Here is an 18,142-nt window from a genome sequence, read left to right on the forward strand (position 1 = left end):
TATAATCATCTTAAGTTGGTGCCACAGGAAAGAGTGAAAGAAGCTCATCATTAGAAAAATCATTGAAAAAAAATCAGTCAATAATAGAAATAAGGAGGTCAGATTGTCTGGCAACTGTAGGGTTAAAGTATTATCAGGAAGACATAAAATAGTGGTTTTACACAGGAGATCTCTTCCCAATAAATTAGTAGGTGCATTAGGTACCCATAAGAAGGAGTGTTCCCTCCCATGGGGTTCCCTCTATTCCCAATATTTTTATATATTGAATAATTGTACAATCAGAGCCTGATTTTTTAATTAAAACTGAATGAGTAGCTCCAGTATCAATAAGGCAAACATATGAGACACCTGCAGTTTTTTAGAGCAATGCTCTAATCTCCAGTGAGGGGAGAGGCAGAGGCAGAGCTAACATGGACAAGAATATTGAGAATGGCATTGCATAGATATTAATTGCTTTTAACATGTTCTTCCCATTCAACTTTGATTTCAGGATGCCAATAAGTCACTTAACATATTCAGCCACAGATTTCTCCTTGATAGTTTTTTGCTCAATCAGTCTTTTCTGAAAGAAATCAAGATATTTATAAGTATTGCCTTCATCCATGTATTGTATATGTCCTCCAGATTTAAGGTCAAAACCTTTTGTCTCTTTCTTGCCTTTGTGCACAACAAGAATTTTACATGTATTGAGTCCAAACACTTTATTACTGTTACCATAATAATTTTTATTATTAATGAATAGATTAATGAGTTTTTTAATGCATGAATAAGTGACATCAAATAAAATAAATTCAACAGCCCATATCCTGGTATCCAGGGAGCTTCCCTTGCTTACTGCTACCCCTCCCTCTATCAATCTTCACCCATAATATCACAAAATCTCAGAGATGGAAGGAACCCCAGAGATTAACCTATATTTGAGCAGAAATCTCCTCTTTAACTTCCTTGGTGAGCAGTCATCCGACCTCTACTTGAAGATTTCCCAAGGCTGCCCATCCAAAAGGATAGACCTAATCATGAGGAAGTTTCTCTTTACATTGAGTCAAAAATCTCCCTTTCTGCCAGTTCTATCCATTGCTCCTAGGTCTGCCTCCTGGGGACAAGCAGAACAAGACTTTCATATGACAGCTCTTCAAATCCTTGACAAATCTTATAAACCCCCTGAACCTTCCCTTTTACAGGCTAAATGATCCCAGTTCCTTCAACTTGTCATTCAAGGTCATTTCTCACCCTGGATACCCTCCTCTGGAAGCTCTCTAGTTTATCAATGTCCTTCCTAAAATGTGGCATCCAGAATGGATCCTAAGACTTGAGGTCACACCTTGTCTGACCAGTACAGAAGGCAGCCAAATTCACACCTCTGGCATTGTAGACATTCTCAATGCAGCCCCTCAGAGAGCATTAGCTTTTTTGACTTCCATCTCTCACTGTTGAGAGCCCTTCTAGCACCTGAAGACATTAATTATGCCCCTCACTCTTCCCTTGGACTCCCCCCTTCTCCAGATTAAGTTTTTTTTGTTTAAGTCCTTAACACAATTTCCTCCCAGACAGAAGAATCTTGATGACAATGATCACCTATTTCCTCATTTTTGCCAGAGGGCTAGCCCTGCTGGACAGCTCTTAAGGAATGGGCCTTTGGTTTTCTATTTCTTTCATATTATCGATGTGTCTAGGATGATTCTGCATATACCAAGTTTGCTTAAAAGACATTGTTTTTACTTTATGATTCAATCAAAGATGCATTGGGCAGTGTGATCCAAGAAAGAGAAATGTCCACAGCAATTGACCCCAAGACATAAAGACCTCAGCAGACCTAGCCTGCAAATTGGTACACTAGAGGAATTATTTAATATGGGATGGGGAAGAAATAGGAGTATCTTTACAATCCATCTAGCTGTAGGTTCCTCCCCCAGAGGAGATCAGAAAAAAAAAGAGGGAAGGAAGGAAAAATTCCAGGCAGGTACAGCAGTATTAACCCTACAATCACATAGTCAACAGAAATAGTATTCAGAACATTAAAGAAAATTTGGGTTTGATATTCATCCAAAGTATAGAATGACCAAACAAGAGAGGTCCAGTTAAGCACAGTTGCCCAGCCCAGCAGCCTCTCATAGCTCCATGTTCTCCTTGCTCAGTTCTGGATATGAAGTCCACAGGACACCACAATAGAACCCTGGCAGGCAGAGAAAACAAGTTTACATTATGGGAAACCAGGTGAAAGTTTGGGGTTACCGCAGAAGTGTGCTCTAAAGGCTCACAGAAATAAACTTAACATCTAGTTCTAGACCTCCCATTAACTTTCTACATGAACTTAGACAAATCTCTTTACTTCTCTGGGCCTAGAACAATAGAACCACAGATTAGGGGATGAACATAGCCTTAAGAGTTCGTCTCATACAACCCCCTCATTCTTCAGAGAAAAAGTTTTTGGGTTTATTTTGAGACTGGGTCTCCCTATCTCAACCCATCCTTCTAGTAACCAACACAGAAGTTTTGGCCTGCTCTGTTTCCAACACAGGCTTGATTAGCCCTCATTAGGCAGCCTAATGGCCCTCCTACTTCTCAACCCTGCAGGCTCATCATATTGGTTCCATATATAGTGTGGACACCTGATTGCCTTTAGCCCTGCTGCAGTTCAGAACTCCCAAATTTAAGAGATTAACCAGCCTCAATTTCCCTAAGAGCAGAGACTACAGGTATGCACTGCCCTGCCATGCCCCACCCAAAGGGGAATGGTTTTTGCCCCAAAACACTAAATTATAATGTGGGAAACAGGACTGGATTTGGCATCAGAAGACCTTGAATGAAATCTCAACTCTATTATTTATTACCTGGGTGACCTAGGGCAAGTCAGCTAACTCCTCCTGGCCTCTGTTTTGTCAACTGAAAAATGAGGGAGGGGAGGATTCTAGGAAGATAGCATAGTAGGTCAGAAAATTCCAAGTTCTCAAGACTTTCCCCCACAGAAGAGAGAAAATAGCACCTCAGGGCAAGCAAAGTGTGGGTAAAAATAAATAAGAATAGGGGCACAACAAGGGTCTCCCTCAGATAAAAATAATCTGAGAAGATCTGAAAAAAATCTCAGGACAATGTTTGGTCCCTGTGAAGAATAAACACCTTCAGGTAAGGCTCTGTTTAAACAACAAGCAACAAGCCCTGGGGTTAGCTGGATTGGGATGCTGCCTCAGCCCCACAGAAACTTTTACCCCTGGAACAGTGAGGGGAGTTGGGTGTCTGAACTGGGGAAGATCTAGGGAAACTCTGCTGACAAGGAATGCCAGATCCAACTGTGCTGCGGACAAGTGGCTTGGGGGCAAGAATGAACCAGCAAGTGCCCGGCGAGTGCAGAAGCAGTGGGCCTAGAGGCAGGGGGATGCCCCGTCTGTGGGCACTGACAGAAAACTAGGGGTTTGGCTTTGGTTCCAGGCTAGAGGGGAGAACTGAAGAGCTGAGGCCAGAGGCACCATCCCCCATACCCTAGGACTAGAGATGATTACAAAAATTAAGCTATTACTGCCAAAAAATACACAGGCAAAGGAGAAAGAATCCAACCGTAGAAAGTGATCATGGGAATAGAGAAGACCAGGGTTCATCTTCAGAGAAGGATATTGAGGCAAAGAGACTCTCTTCTACCCCAATAATGTCAAGTGGTCACCTGTCCGAAAAGAATTTATGGAAAAACTTTAAAAAGACTTTTAAAATCAAATGAGAGAAATTGAGGAAAAACTTTTAAAAAATCCAAGAGAAACAAGAAGATTATAAAATAAAGTCAACCAATTAGAAAAGGAGATCCAGAATCTTAAGGAAGAAAATGACACCTTGAAAATTAGAATTGGGCAAGGGGAAGCCAGAGAAGTTATAAGAGATCAAGAAATAATAAAAACAAAATATAAAGAAAAAAAGAATAGAAAAGAAAGTGAAACATCTTATGAGAAAAACAACTGATCTGATGAACAGATCAAGAATAGAAAACATAAGAATAATCAGACTATCTGAAAGCTATAAACAAAAAAAATCTTGATACAATAATACGAGAAATAATTTTTTTAAAATTGTCCTGAAGCATTAGAGCAAGGGGGGAAAGTAGGAATAGAAAAAATCCATCAATCACCACTTGAAAGAGATCCTATAAGGAAAAATCATAGGAATTTTATAGTCAAATTCCAAAACCCCCAGCTCAAGAATAAAATATCAAGAGCAACAAGAAAAAAAAACAATTTAAATATGATGGTGAGACAATTAGGATCACACAAGACCTAGCAACAAAGACACTAAAGGACCACAGGTCTTAGAACACTATATATATTGAAGAACAAAAGAACTGGGGTTCTGGATGAAAATATCATTCCCAGGAAAGTTAAACATAATCCTGAATGGGAGAAAAATGGACATTTGATCAACTGTCAGACTTTCAGGACTTTGTTTTAAAAATAAAAACCTGAATTTAATAGAAGATTTGACATTTTAAGAGCCAAGAGAAACATAAGGTACATCCCAAAGACTGATTACAAGGGGGGATTCAATATGGACAGACCATGTACTTTTTATATGTTATATATATATATATGTGTGTGTGTGTGTGTGTGTGTGTGTGTGTGTGTGTGTCTAAGATTGTCATTAGTAATTGAGTAGTTCGTAAGAAAGCTTGGGGTAGACCTGAGTATGATATGACTTTAAAAAGTAAAACTGTTTAGAAACATCTAAAAAGAGTAATTGTTTTATACAAATGAGGTGCAAAAGGAAGAATTGACACAGAGGAATTAGATGGGGGAGGAGGGTTTGTAGTTCTGGTAACCTATTTTCATCAAGAATGTGTTTAAGAGGGAACAATACACATATATCTAGGAGAACATAAAAGTCTTCTAAATTCAGAAGAAATAAAATAATAAGGGGATAGAGAGCGGGGAGAGGATTAGGGAGGAATCTCTAGAGGGGAGAATAAGAGAACAGGTTAAAGTGAGGGCATAGGCATATGGCATAAATACCCTTGTATTTAGACCAATGGGAGTGGGAGGATAAGGGAGGGATCTCTAGAGGGGAGGGGGAGGGAGTAGGTTATAGGAGGCTATAGAAAGGTGTTTAGATACATGGGAATGGGAGTTTGGGGAGGGATCCTGCAAGGGGGTGGGGAGTGGGTAGGCTAAGTAACAGTCAGGCAAGGTAGCAGGTGGAAGTAAAGTAGAGGAGTCAGGAGGGATAGGAAGTAAGAGATATGCACAAATATAAAAACAAAGATCAGGAGTAGAATTTATTAGGGAAAGTATATATCTATATATGTACATATGTATGTATGTGTGTATGTATCTGTATATATGTGTATGTGTGTATGTATATATATATATATATACACATATACATATGCACTTAATTGTAGCCTTCTGGGGAAGAAGGGGGGAAAAGAATAAAGTAAAAAGGAGAACAAAAGAAAACCTACAAGGAAGCAAAGAAAAGATGGACAGCTCTCAACACAATGTGTAGTATTTGTCATACAGGCTTTCTTGAAATGAAAATTTATTGAGATATATACATATATATATATATTGAATCCTCTCTTATGTTCTGCCATGCACATGATATGCTTTTTTTTCTTTTCTTACTTTGTATTTAAGTTTCAATATATGTTCCTTTTTCTTTCCGCTATTCTGTATTTGAGTTCTGGTGTTTGAGTCTAAAATAAAAAAATGAGGGGATTGGACCAGAAAATCTCCAAGGCCCCACTCAGGATAAATCCTATGTCCCTAGTCAAAGACAGGAGAAGGACTGTAACTCAGGTCTTCTGATTCCAAATCCAGTGCTTATTGTACATCAACATGTGGCCTCAATTTTTAAATCTGTCACACGGACATAACTGTTTTTCCTACCTCACAGAAGTAATGGATACATGAAAGTCTTGAAAAGCTCTATACATAACCTGGCATGTTACACATAGAACAAAAGGTCACATGATATCATGGAAAGAGCACAGAACCGGGGTCGAGAGATAAGCTTGAGTTCAAGCTCTGGCCTTTACAAGCCGTCACTTCCCCTCTCTGGTTTTCAGTCCCTCCCACCCCCCACCTTTAAAATGAGGAAATCGGTATAGGAGAAGCCATTCTCAAGCTTTACCCTCTTAAAAATTATGGAAGACCCTCTCAAAGAGCTTTTGTTTATGTAGATTTTAGCCACTGATACTTACCATACTGGAAATTAAATGTCATAGTATTATTATGAAAATAGTTTTGACCTTTCTGACCCTCAAAAAGGGTCTCAGGGACCCCCACTCTGATCCCCACCTCACCTTGAAAATTGCTCCACTGGATGATCTCAAAGGTCCCTTCTAGACCTGAATCCTACGTTAAATCCTACGTTAAATATATAAAAACTTATATTACCTCCACTTATCAGGTAAGAAAACACAGCTAATTGGTAGTATAGCAAGGACTAAATTTCACATATCCTAACTTCAATCCCATGTCTTCTCCTAGTAAGCCAGGCTAGAATTGTTTTTTTGTTTTGTTTGTTTGTTTTTTGGAGGGGGGAAGGCAGGGCAATTGGGGTTAAGTGACTTGCCCAAGGTCGCACAGCTAGTAAGTGTGTCAAGTGTGTGCGGCTGGATTTGAACTCAGGTCCTCCTGACTCCAGGGCCGGTGCTCTACTCACTGTGCCTCCTAGCTGCCCCTAGAATTGTTTTTAATCTCAAGGGGGAAGAGCATTGGCTATAGAGTTGGAGTACTTTGATTTAAATCTCAGCTCAGTTGACTTCTTACCTGGACAAGTCATTCATCAGCCTCAGTTTCCTCATCTGTAAAGTGTGGGAATAGGTCCGGATGACCATCTTCCAAGATCTAATCTATGGTTCTGTGAACCTCTGGACCTACTCATGTTTCCCTGGTCATTAATTTACTACCTTTCTCCCCAGACTCTGGGTCTGCGTTTCCTATTCAGCCTGGCTCCCCTAAGCCGGGACCACTCTTCCCAAGCTGTCTGCACAGGTAAGCAGCAGAGACTGGACTCTATAGGCGTCAATGTGGCAAGACAGAAAGAGCTCTAAATCTGGGTTCGACTCTAACACTCAGCTGTGTAACCTCTTCATTTTCTCCAGCCCTAGCTTCCTCACCTGCACAATGAAAGGGCTGGGCTAGATGAGCTCTGGTTCTTTCTAGTTCTAAATTTTGTCATCCCATGATATTTCCTGTCTCTTTGTGTCTCCATCCTACCCATGCCACCCCAACCCCCCAGCCCCCAACCAAGAGTCATGAGGACACAGAAGATGCCAAAACCCGATTTAGTTGTTCTTACCTCATACATAAAGACCTCAGGGGCGATGTAGCTCACTGTAGTAATGGTAGGAAGAGTGGCTCCCAAGCCAAAGAGTGCTATGAAAGGGGGGGGAACCACAATCAGTTGTGTCCCTCCTCTGTCCTCTCAAACAAAATGACCTCCTCCCGCACCAAAAACAATCATTTGAATCTCCTTATGCAATGCATGGACCCCATATGCTGCTCCAAGCATGGCCATTTCCTTCCTTCCCAAAATTGAAATTCAAATATCACCAGACAAGGAGCTAAGATTCCAGGAGTCATCCTATAATTTCCATTTTAATTCAGAGTCCAACATTGCCAACTCAGCAACAGAGTCCGATGGAGAGAGGCTAGGGCCTATTTCATATGCTGGCCCTGGTACTAGTCACCTGAGTGACCTTAGGCAAGTCACATATGCTCCCTCTGTCTGCACCTCAGTTTCATTATCTGCCATATAAGAGGACTGAACTGGTAGGCTTCTAAGGTCCCTTTGTAGCTCTACATCTATCATCCACAAATGTAGAAACTGGAACACGTCTAGAGGAGAGCAACTAGAGAGGGGACTTGAAATTCTGCCACAAAAGGATTAGTTGCATGAACTGGGGGTATTTCCTCTGGAAGAAGAAAATACTTCAATTGGGAATGTGACCCTCAAACACCTGAAAAGGTGTCACAGAGAAAAGGAACCAGACTTGTTTTGCTTTTCCCTCAAGAGGAAGAACTAGAACCAGTAGGGAAGGTTACAGGGAGACAGAATTTAGCCCCATATAAGGAAGAACTTAACACATTTACTGTCCATCTGGAAGAATCAGTGGATAGGGTACTCTTGAATCGGAAAGACCTGAGTTCATAATCCAGCCTCAGACACCTATGATCTGTGGGACTCTGTGCAACTCACAATCTCTAGACTGCCTCAGTTTCTTCAACTGTAAAATGGAGATAATAGCACCTATCTCATAGGGTTGTTGTGAGGATCAAGTGAGATATTTGTAAAGTACTTGGCATGGTACCCAGCACATAGTGGGTGTTTAATAAATGTTTGTTCCTTTCCCCTTCGCAGAACAGAATGAGCTTCCTTCAGAGGTAGCAAGTTCCCCATCATTGTAGATACACAAACATGAACTTGGTAACTTTTGAAGGATCATAGATTTACCCCACCTCCAGTCAGAGACCATAAAGGGGTTCCCTGAATAGACTTAGATAATCTCTAAAATTGCCAACTTTGAGATTCTGGAATTTGGGTGGAGAGAGGAGGAATAAACCCATGGTTACCCTAATCACATACATTGTGATTTTAAAGCTGTCAGTCACCTCCCCTTCAGTCTCCGTATATGGAATAAGTAAGTGAAATCCTTTTAGTCCACCCCCAGCCAAACCTATATATAGGATCAGAAGGTAATAGACTTTACAGCTAGAAGAACTCTTAGTTGGGCATCTGGTCCAGCCCCCTCACTTTACAGATGCAGAAACTGAGGCTCAGAGGTTAAGTTGGCAGAGCCTAGATTTTGGGGTACTCTGACCCCAAATCCAGTCTCTTTTCTCTATGCCACATTTCTCTCTATGGTGTTTTGCAAGCACCTCCATTTTGCTTCCTAAACTAACAGAGATGTGCTCTGAGATGTGCCACCCAAAAGCACCTTGTCTCCCAGAGCTACACATGCTTTTTTCCACGGCTGAGGTCCTTACCATTCAGGTGATCATTCAGGGGCTTCCTCACCACGGATATTATTAAATCCTTCACCTTCGACAACTGACACCAGATACCAGAAAGGTGTGTTTCCGGCGTCAAACAAATCAGGGTGCCACGAACCGATGCCAGGGAGATGAGGGCGGGCAAAGGAGAGAAACAAAGGGACAGAGTGAGAAGACTCTGCTCCTGAAACAAAGCCAAGGATGTCTCTCCCCTCCTCATATACTTTCCGTGGCTCTCCTTGACCCATACGATGCAGCCTAACCTCGCTAGCCTGACATCCAAGGTCCACATCCTGACTCCACCATTTGTTTACTATCTATGTGACCTTGCGTAAGTCCCTTTGCCTTTCTGGGAGGTCACCTTCTTCATCTATCCCCTCCTAGAATCATAGATTTGGAGCTGGGAGAGCCCTCAGGGGTAGTCTAATACAGCCTTCTCATTTTACAGGTGGAGAAACTGAGGCTCAACAAGATTAAATGACTTGCCCAAGGTCACATGGGTCATAAATGGCCAAGCCAAGATCCCAACCAAAGTTCTTTAACTATAGAGCCTATGGATTAAACTGTGTCATTTCTAAGTCCTATGATTCTGTGATCCACGTTCAGACCTCCCATTGACCTCTCCAACCTCATCTCCCTCTAATCCAAAATAAAGCTGGGTGGTGCAGTGGTTAGAGCACTGGCCTTGGATTCAGGAAGACCTGAGTTCAAATTCAGTCTCAGACACTTACTAGATGTGTGACCCTGAGCAAGTCACTTAACCTCTGCCTGCCTCAGTTTCCACAACTATAAAATGGGGATAATAACAATGCCTACCTCCCAGGGTTGTTGTGATGATAAAATGAGTTGTTGTAAAGAGTTCTTCAAACCTTGAAGTGCTATATTAGTGCTAGTTATCATACACGTAGCAGCAACACTGGATAGCAATAATTAGCATTTATGTAGTGCTTTATAAAGCTGTTTACAAATATTATCTCATTTTGTCCTTTCAATAGCCCTAGGAAGTAGCCTGTATTATTAGTTTCATTTAAGAGATGGGGAAACTGAGGCAGATGATATGTGACTTGCCCAGAGTCTCACAGCTAGTAGGTGTCTGAGGCTGAATTTGAACTCAGGTCTTCCTGACTCCAGGCCTGATGCTCTATCGACCCCATTGCCTAGGTGCCGTTCTTTGAGTTTGTCGTTTCTCTTTCCTTCATGCCTTTGCTTACTCTGTTCTTTATTTTCTGCATGAAATCAACTTCTGTTAAAATTCTGTCCTTCAGATTTCAGCACACCTTTACAGCAATGCTGAAGTATTGGGGTTTTTTAAGACTTACATCAAAAGGACCCACGTTGGAGGAAGTCACTTCAAGCTCGATGTCCCTAGAAAACAATCACACACGAAAAAGATGAGACAGGTAGCCCTCCTTATTAAGTCAACATCAGTCATTCAACAAGCTTGTATTAACCACCCACTGTATGCCAAACACCATTCTAAACACTGGTGTTAGCATCAGAGCTTCATTCCTTTCTTTATACTCTTCCCCCACTTCACTCTCCACAGGCATAACTCCTTCCAGTCCACAGATGACCTGATTTGGTAAAGAAGCTTTCAAAATAAAAAAAAAAAACAGCCGTGCTATGAGGGAAAGTACTCCTGGTCCAGGAATCTGGAGACCTCGATTCTGGTCCTAACTTTGCCACTAAATCCCTGCGTGACCTTTAGCAAACCTCTTCTCCTGGTCGGGCCTGAGTTTCCCCCTTTGGAAAATGAGGAAGTTGAACTAGATCTCTAAGGTCCTAAGTTGAGAGATTCCTAAATAGAGACTCGAAATGTGTTTGTCTTCCCTCTGAAGGCTCACTAAGAGCTGTGGAATGTGTTCGAGCAGGGATTCTTGACTTGAGGTCCACATGCCTTTTTAAAAAAAAATTGTGTAACTGAATTTCAATATAATTGTTTTCCTTTGTAGTCCTATTATTTTAGGAATTTTAAAGCATCATTCTGATAGGGGCTCCCATAAGCTTCACCAGGCTGCAAAAGGTGTCCATCACACACACACACACACACACACACACACACACACGCAAGAACCTCTGACTTAATTAAATTAAAGCAAATGGAAGACTTGGCCACTGTTTACCCATTTGGCTCTTCCTAAGCCTTTAGAAGTTCTATATTCCCAAATCTTCTGCTTTGGGGGAAGGTGGACAGAGCTAAAAGTATGGCTTACCTGTCAGTACCATCTGATTCCTTTTTACCCACTGTTAGCAATAAAATCACTGGGAAAAAGGAGGGTAGACATATAGATAGAGATCCAGATAGCATTTGTATTGGAAATAAACCAAGAAGACACCTCTACCTCTTTCTTTCGATTTCTATTAAATTGTCTTCTCTAATAATGATGATACTCGCTCACATTCCCTATGGTGCTTTCACAGGTTACAAAAGGCTTTCACTCTCTTGTGTTCATTCAGTCCTCACTATAGCCTCGGAGGGGAGCAGGGCAGAAATCATCAAGACTATTTTATAGATGGAGAAGTGAAGTTCATAGGAGCATAAGAAAATAGGGCTAAGAAAACATTCATCTAAGAGGCAGTCAAAAAGGTGTGAATAGTACCTAACTCTTCTACTTGCTTTGAGCCAACACAATATCATCAAATATGGACCACATCTTTTGACTGTTCATTATACTATATTCTATAATTTCAGAGCTGGGAGGAACCTTGAAGATGATATAATGTAACCCTCTCATTTTGCAAACAAAGAAAATGAAACCCAAAATTTGACTTTCCCAAGAATACACAAGCCAACATATGACTGAAATTCGAACCCAGAACTCTGGATTCCTAGTCTAGTGCTCCTTTCAATGATATTGATCATGAAATTTAGAATTGGAGAGAACTTCATAGATCATAGAATCCAGTCCCCCTCTTTTTTACAAGTGAGGAAACTGAGGGCCCAAGTGTTTAAATGATTTGCCCAGTTACCCAGGTAGTGGGTAGAGGAGGCAAGATTTGAAGCCAACTTCTTTTATTCCAAATCCTGTGTTCTTTCTATGAACACATTAGACTTGCGAAATCTTGGATACCCTTTGCCTTCCACCCATCAGGCTATAGGAGCTGTTCCTTACTTCAGGAATAATACATTAGCCTTCAGCTTCTCTCCAGAAATACTAATGTTAAGCTTCAGTTCCACAACCTGTAATGAAAAGGGAAAGGAGAGTCAAGGAAGGAGGAATAACTTACTCTAGACTACATAAGCATATTAGTCTTCAAAGACATATTCTGAGTATTGTGAGTGGCAGGATGAGGATGTGGGGAAAGTGATGGGAGAAAAGAGAAAAAACCATAATTAGCCATCATCTCTGTACATATAGCTCTGGATTGATTGGACTTTGTACACTCATTCAACCAATCAACAAATATTTATTAAGTGGTTACTGTGTGCCAGGATCTCTGCTAGACACTATGAACACAAAGAAAAAATTGAAATAGTTTTTGCCCTCAAGAAGCTTGCATTCCATCAGAGTATAATGGCAACCACACTGGCACTCTCAGGATGGCTGCTAACACAGATTCTTAGATCTGCTTTACTAGGAGAGATAGCTGTTTCAGGGGTCAACAATCTTCTTTAATTACATAAAATGCAAACAGAGAAAATATAGAGAAGAGAAATAAAGACCAACAGACAGGGCTGAATCAAAACAATACTGCTGTATATATTCACCACTGGATCGAGAGAGCCTTTACCTCTGAGCAGTTGGGGTGCTCTAAATATACGGCTACTCAGAATCTTGACCAGGGAATCACAAGATCCTTCCTGTAAGCGAACCCCCCAAGGCAAAAGCTCACCTCTCAGAATATAACTCTTTCAGCTAATAGGCTCAACAGCCAGAAGGCATCCCAACCCTCCTGACTCAGTGCCTAATTAACAAAAGGTGTGGAAGCCTTCCTACAAGCAGGCAAGCTTCCCTTAATGGGCTCCACATGAGGCCTGTTGATGAAAGGAGATCTTATTCCCCATTGACCTTATACAGGGGTACAACATCTTTACATATAAGTATATTTAAAGCACTTGCCCTTTCTCTGACATGAGCCACTAGATGAAAGCAATGTGTTTGGGGGATCACAAGCAATGCATTGTGGGGAATGATTAAGTATTTTAAGGAGAAAACAAAGATGAAAAGGAATATGATGAGGTAGAGGGGAATCTTAACCATTGTCATAAAGTTGGAGGTAGAAGAATGTGATATAAAAAAGGAAGAAAATATGTAAGTATAAGTATATTAAGTATATATAAGTATATTAAGTACAGTTTACTCATCTTCAAATGAGGGAATTGGACTCACTGGTCTCTAAAGTCCTTAGGGGAGACAGCATGGTACAGTGGAAATATAATTGGTCTTGAATTCAATCCTGCCTCTGCTATTTACTCTCTGTGTGACCTCCAACACATCACTTCACCTTCCTGTCACTCAGTTTACTCATCTATAAAATGGGGAGGGAGGTGGACTAGATGTTCTCCCAACTTAGATCTCTGATCCTATAATTGTTCAAAGGATGATAAATTATCAGAGCTGGAGGGCACCTTAGACATCATCTAGTTCTATGTGTGAGGGATTATCACATTTTACCAAAGAGGAAACTGAGGTCCAGAGAGGATAATGATATGCCTGGGATCCCCAACTGGTACCTTGACCCCAACACAGTGATGTTATTTTGGTCCTCTTCAAGCACAAGGGACAACAACCAACCAAGATAGTAGCAACCAAAGCATTGAAAAATTTCTTGCAGAAGAAAAAAAATGCTTAAAAGGAAATTGAAATTTACAAACACTAACTGCTCTCAATGAGCTCTAGTCAATATATATGAAAAGCCTCTATCCCAATGTACTGAAGCAACCCAGGAATATGATTGCTATGCTACCATCAGTGATTTTTGAAAGATAATGGACAGCAGGAGAGCTACTGAAGAACTGGAGATGAATCAATGTTAGACTCAGAGGAGAACTAGGAGTAGAAGTTGCAAGGGAACAAGTTTGGGTTTGATGCTGGGGAAAACTAGAAAAATAATAACGAAATTCATCTGGGAGAACAAAAGGTCCATAATATCAAGGGAATTAATAAAAAGAAATGCTAGGGAAGGTGGCTAGCCATACCAGATCTTAAACTGTATTATAAAGCAGCAATCATCAAAACTACTTGGTAGTGGCTAAGAAATAGAGTGTTGGAACAGTGGAATAGGTTAGGTACACAAGACACAGTGGTCAGTGAGTATAATAATCTACTGTTTGATAAACCCAAAGACTCCAGATTCTGGAATAAGAACTCACTATTTGACAAAAGCTGATGGGAAAACTGGAAAATAGTATGGCAGAAACTGGTCATAGACCAATATCTTACACCGCATACCAAAATAAAGTCAAAATGGGTACATAAATCTGTAAGATTTATGGAGAATGGAGGAATTTATGACCAAACAAGAGATCAAGAACATTATGAAATGCAAAATGGATAATTTTGATTCCATTGAACTGAAAAGTTTTTGCACAAACAAAGCCAATGCAACCAAGATTAGGAGGAAAGCAGAAAACTGGGAAAGAATTTTTACAACCAGTGTCTCTGATAAAGGCCTCATTTCTAAAATATATAGAGAACTGATGTTTTCTAAAATATACAGAGAACTTCCTAACAATTAGAAGTATCCTCAAATGGAATGACTTGCCTAGGGAAGCAACAGTTTCCTCCTCATTGGTGATCTTCAAACAGAGACTAGAGGACTACTTGACAGATGTTACAGAAGAAATTCTTTGCTACATGTGGATTAGATTATATTAGACAGCCTCTGAGTTCCCTGAAATTCTGAGGTTGCACCAAAATCTGGAAGCAAGTTGAGTCTGCAAACTAGAAACTGAGTTTAACTTTAAATTCCTGGCAGAATTTTAGAACAGATTATTAAAGGGATGATTTGTGATGAAAATGATGGTCAATAAGAGCCAGCATTGTTTTATCAAGAATAAGTCATTCACTGTCTAAATTGGTATAGAGTAAAATAAGTGGAACCAAAAGGAAAATATATACAATGATGGAAAGGTAAGGTTTTTTTTCTCTAAATGACTAAAAGGGAGCTGAGTTTGGAGTAAACAAAAAATCAACAATAATCCAGAGAAACAATAATGAAGCAAAGCTCAGTCCTTTTAGCAGAAGACTACTTTTAGACTACTAGGGCAGAATGTTGGATACATTGCTAAAATGAGGGAAGAATTTAATTTGGAAAGTAGAGTGAAAAGATGGAACTATTTCCAGAAATGACTGTGATATAAGAACAAAAGGCAACAATATTTTTTTTTCCAAAACAGCATAACCATATAGAAAAGTATTGGTCCCACCATTCTGGAAAAAAAGAACAATGTGAAAAGAGTCATTCAACTTCATACTCTTTGATCCAGAAATATCACTATTGGCAATTTAATTTTTTTCTGTATTTTGCTACATTTCTTTTTCTTCTAAGGGGTGTATTGAGGAGTGTGCTGATAATGCTTAACAACCAGCTCTCAGGGGGGAAGGGAGGTGTACACACAACAAACTTTTCAGTTTAATCTGCATCGTTAACATTTCCCTATCTCTTTATTAAATCTAAATGATCAGCAAAGCAATAAATCAAATCCCGATTTTTAGTATTTGCCAATTTCTGAGATGTGAATTCTCACACTGAAAATTTAACAATTGGCTCTCTTGATCTCATTCAAGCTTGCTCCAGCACATCCCTGTATTACCCAAGGAAGTCAGAGTCACAAAGAAAAGTCACAAATATACCAAAATGTTTGCAGCAGCACTTTTTGTGGCAGCAAAGAACCAGAAAGAAAGTGGTCGCTCAATGACTAGGAGCCACTCAACAAATTGTAGTGTTCGAAGGCGATAGCGTATAACTGAGCAGTAAGAAACAATCAGTACAAAAAATGTAGAGTATGGGAAGACACATATGAACTGATACAGTGTGAAGTAAGCAGAACCAGAGGAGTAACCATCGTAACAATGTAAATGCAAACAACACCCCAAAAAGCCAGATTACAATTTTAATGATCACTCTCAGTCCAGAGAATGTAAAATGAAACATACTTCCTCCTCGTAGTAGGAAACTGGGGAACTGCAGGGGCTGCACATTCTATACACTGTCAGACTCATTCTCTCAGTTGTTTTTGCTTAAGTCTTCTTTTAACCTTTGTTCTAAGGAAAAGTTCGATACTAGATGTTGGGGGAAGGAGATGGAGATGAGGAATACCCAGAAATGACTGAGGTATAATAAACAAAAATATTAATAATTTTTTACTTAAAAGAATTCATTAGAATTGTTTCATTTTATGTTATTAGAATCACATTCTTGACAGATTCTTACCCTTTCTGGGGAAGACTTTCCCTGTAAAGTTTAGGCTTTTTGATCTTCCTCTGAAATCAGCTCTCTCTGGTTGAGTTCTCTCTAAATCTATAGTAAACCATGGCCTGGGACCTTCCCTGAAATGCTAGGTTCAGAAGCCCCCATCCCAGTCCTGGGGACAGGTTCCAAGAGGATCTTTTCTTTAGCCAAATATAGTTCACTCCTTTTTTGATGGTTACTAGACCAATAGATCAGGGGACTGACACCGATATAATTTACCTAGATTTGAGCAAAACATTTGAAAAAGTTTCTCATATCATTCTTGTGGATGAAACAGATAGTTCAGGTAAGTATATCTTGAACTAGTTAAAAGACACTACCTTTCACTAATGGGCTGATGTCACCATGAAAAGCAGGGACTGACTTTTCATTTTGTCTTTTTCTCCTCAGTCTCTGACACAATTCCTGGATCAGGCTTTCTTCTGCTACTAATAGTGAATGTACTGTAAATAGACATCTAATAGGCTGAACTGGGTTGGATTGAATGATGGAAGGGTTCCAGTGGCAAGTCCTATGGCACCAACCTTGTTCTTATGCAATTTAACTTCCTGTATTAGTAACTTCGAAGACTCCATAGAGAGCAAGCATATCAAAATTTCAATGACATAAATTTGAGATAGATAACATATCGAATGACAAAATCCAGATACAAAAGAAGGTCACAGAGAGCTACAAGGATGAATTGAAGTTATTAGGATAACATTTGATAGGGATAAATGTAAAGTTCAACATAGATTTTAAAAAGTCAGCTTCATAAGCAAAGGAGGGTTCATGAGGGGCAGCTAGATAGAAAATTTGGGGGGGGGGGTGGAGATCTGGGCCTATTAGTGAACTATGATCCCATTAGGAATCAACAGTGTGATGTGGTAGGTCAAACAAGGCTCCTAGCATGCATGAGGCGAGGCATGGTGCCTAGAATGAAGGAAGTGACAATCCTACTCTACCTTGGCCCTAGTGGCCTAGCAGGGCAGCTGGGTGGTGCAGTAGATACAGAATGAGGAGAAAATTGGTTCAAATCCCATCTGAGACACTTAGTAGCTGTGCAGTCCCAAGCAAGTTACTTGACCTCTCTAACTACCTCAGTGTCGTCTCTTGGGAAATGGGGATAAGTAATAGCAACTACCTCCCAGTGTCGTTGTGGGGATTAAATGAGATAATAAATGTAAAGTGTTTAGCACAGTGCCAGGCACACAGTAAGCACTATAAAAATGTCATTTAATAGTTGTAGTAGTAGTAGTAGTAGTAGTAGTAGTAGTAGTCAGAACAATCTGGAGTATTTCGTTCCATTCTGCACATCACATTTTAGATAGGACATTGAAAAAGCAGAATACATCCAGAGGAAGGCAGCCAGGGTGCTGAGAGGATACTGGAGTACTTGGAACTGCATTTATCCAGCCAGGAGAAGAGAAGACTCAGTGGGGAACATGCTAGTTGCCTTCAAGTACTTATAGAATTGTCATTTGAAAGAAGGTCTGCTTAAGATCCGGTTCTCCTGCTTGGTCTCCAGAAGCTAGAATGAGGAACAATGGGGGAAAATTTCCTAAGCGGCGCATTTTGGTACTATGTGAGGAAAACACCCTAGTAATGAGACACATCTGAGAGCAGACCTCAGAAGCTGCCTCGGGAGTTAATGGATCCTCCCTCCCTGAGGAGTTTTTAAAGTTGAGACTGGATGATGTTGCCGAGGTGATTGTCAAGGGTGATAGAAAAGGGACTCGTAGTCAATTCTAAGTTGGACTACTTGGCTACTGAGA

At 40.3% G+C, this 18,142-nt stretch overlaps 1 protein-coding gene across 1 annotated transcript in view; it reads right to left on the reverse strand.

Moving 5' to 3' along the window:
- Positions 1-2,131: 2,131 nt before the first annotated feature.
- The window catches only part of BPIFB2 (BPI fold containing family B member 2), a 37,913-nt gene continuing 21,902 nt past the window's right edge, over positions 2,132-18,142 (reverse strand). Inside the window, exons 11-15 of the mRNA XM_036748794.1 lie at positions 12,086-12,153; positions 10,292-10,337; positions 8,967-9,030; positions 7,279-7,355; positions 2,132-2,173 (exon numbers count right to left, since the gene is read on the reverse strand). Of these exons, the coding sequence (XP_036604689.1) occupies positions 2,132-2,173; positions 7,279-7,355; positions 8,967-9,030; positions 10,292-10,337; positions 12,086-12,153 (297 nt within the window). The remainder of the gene's footprint in view (positions 2,174-7,278; positions 7,356-8,966; positions 9,031-10,291; positions 10,338-12,085; positions 12,154-18,142) is intronic.

This window comes from Trichosurus vulpecula, chromosome 3 (genome assembly GCF_011100635.1).
Source record: "Trichosurus vulpecula isolate mTriVul1 chromosome 3, mTriVul1.pri, whole genome shotgun sequence".
NCBI classification, from domain to species: Eukaryota; Metazoa; Chordata; class Mammalia; order Diprotodontia; family Phalangeridae; genus Trichosurus; species Trichosurus vulpecula.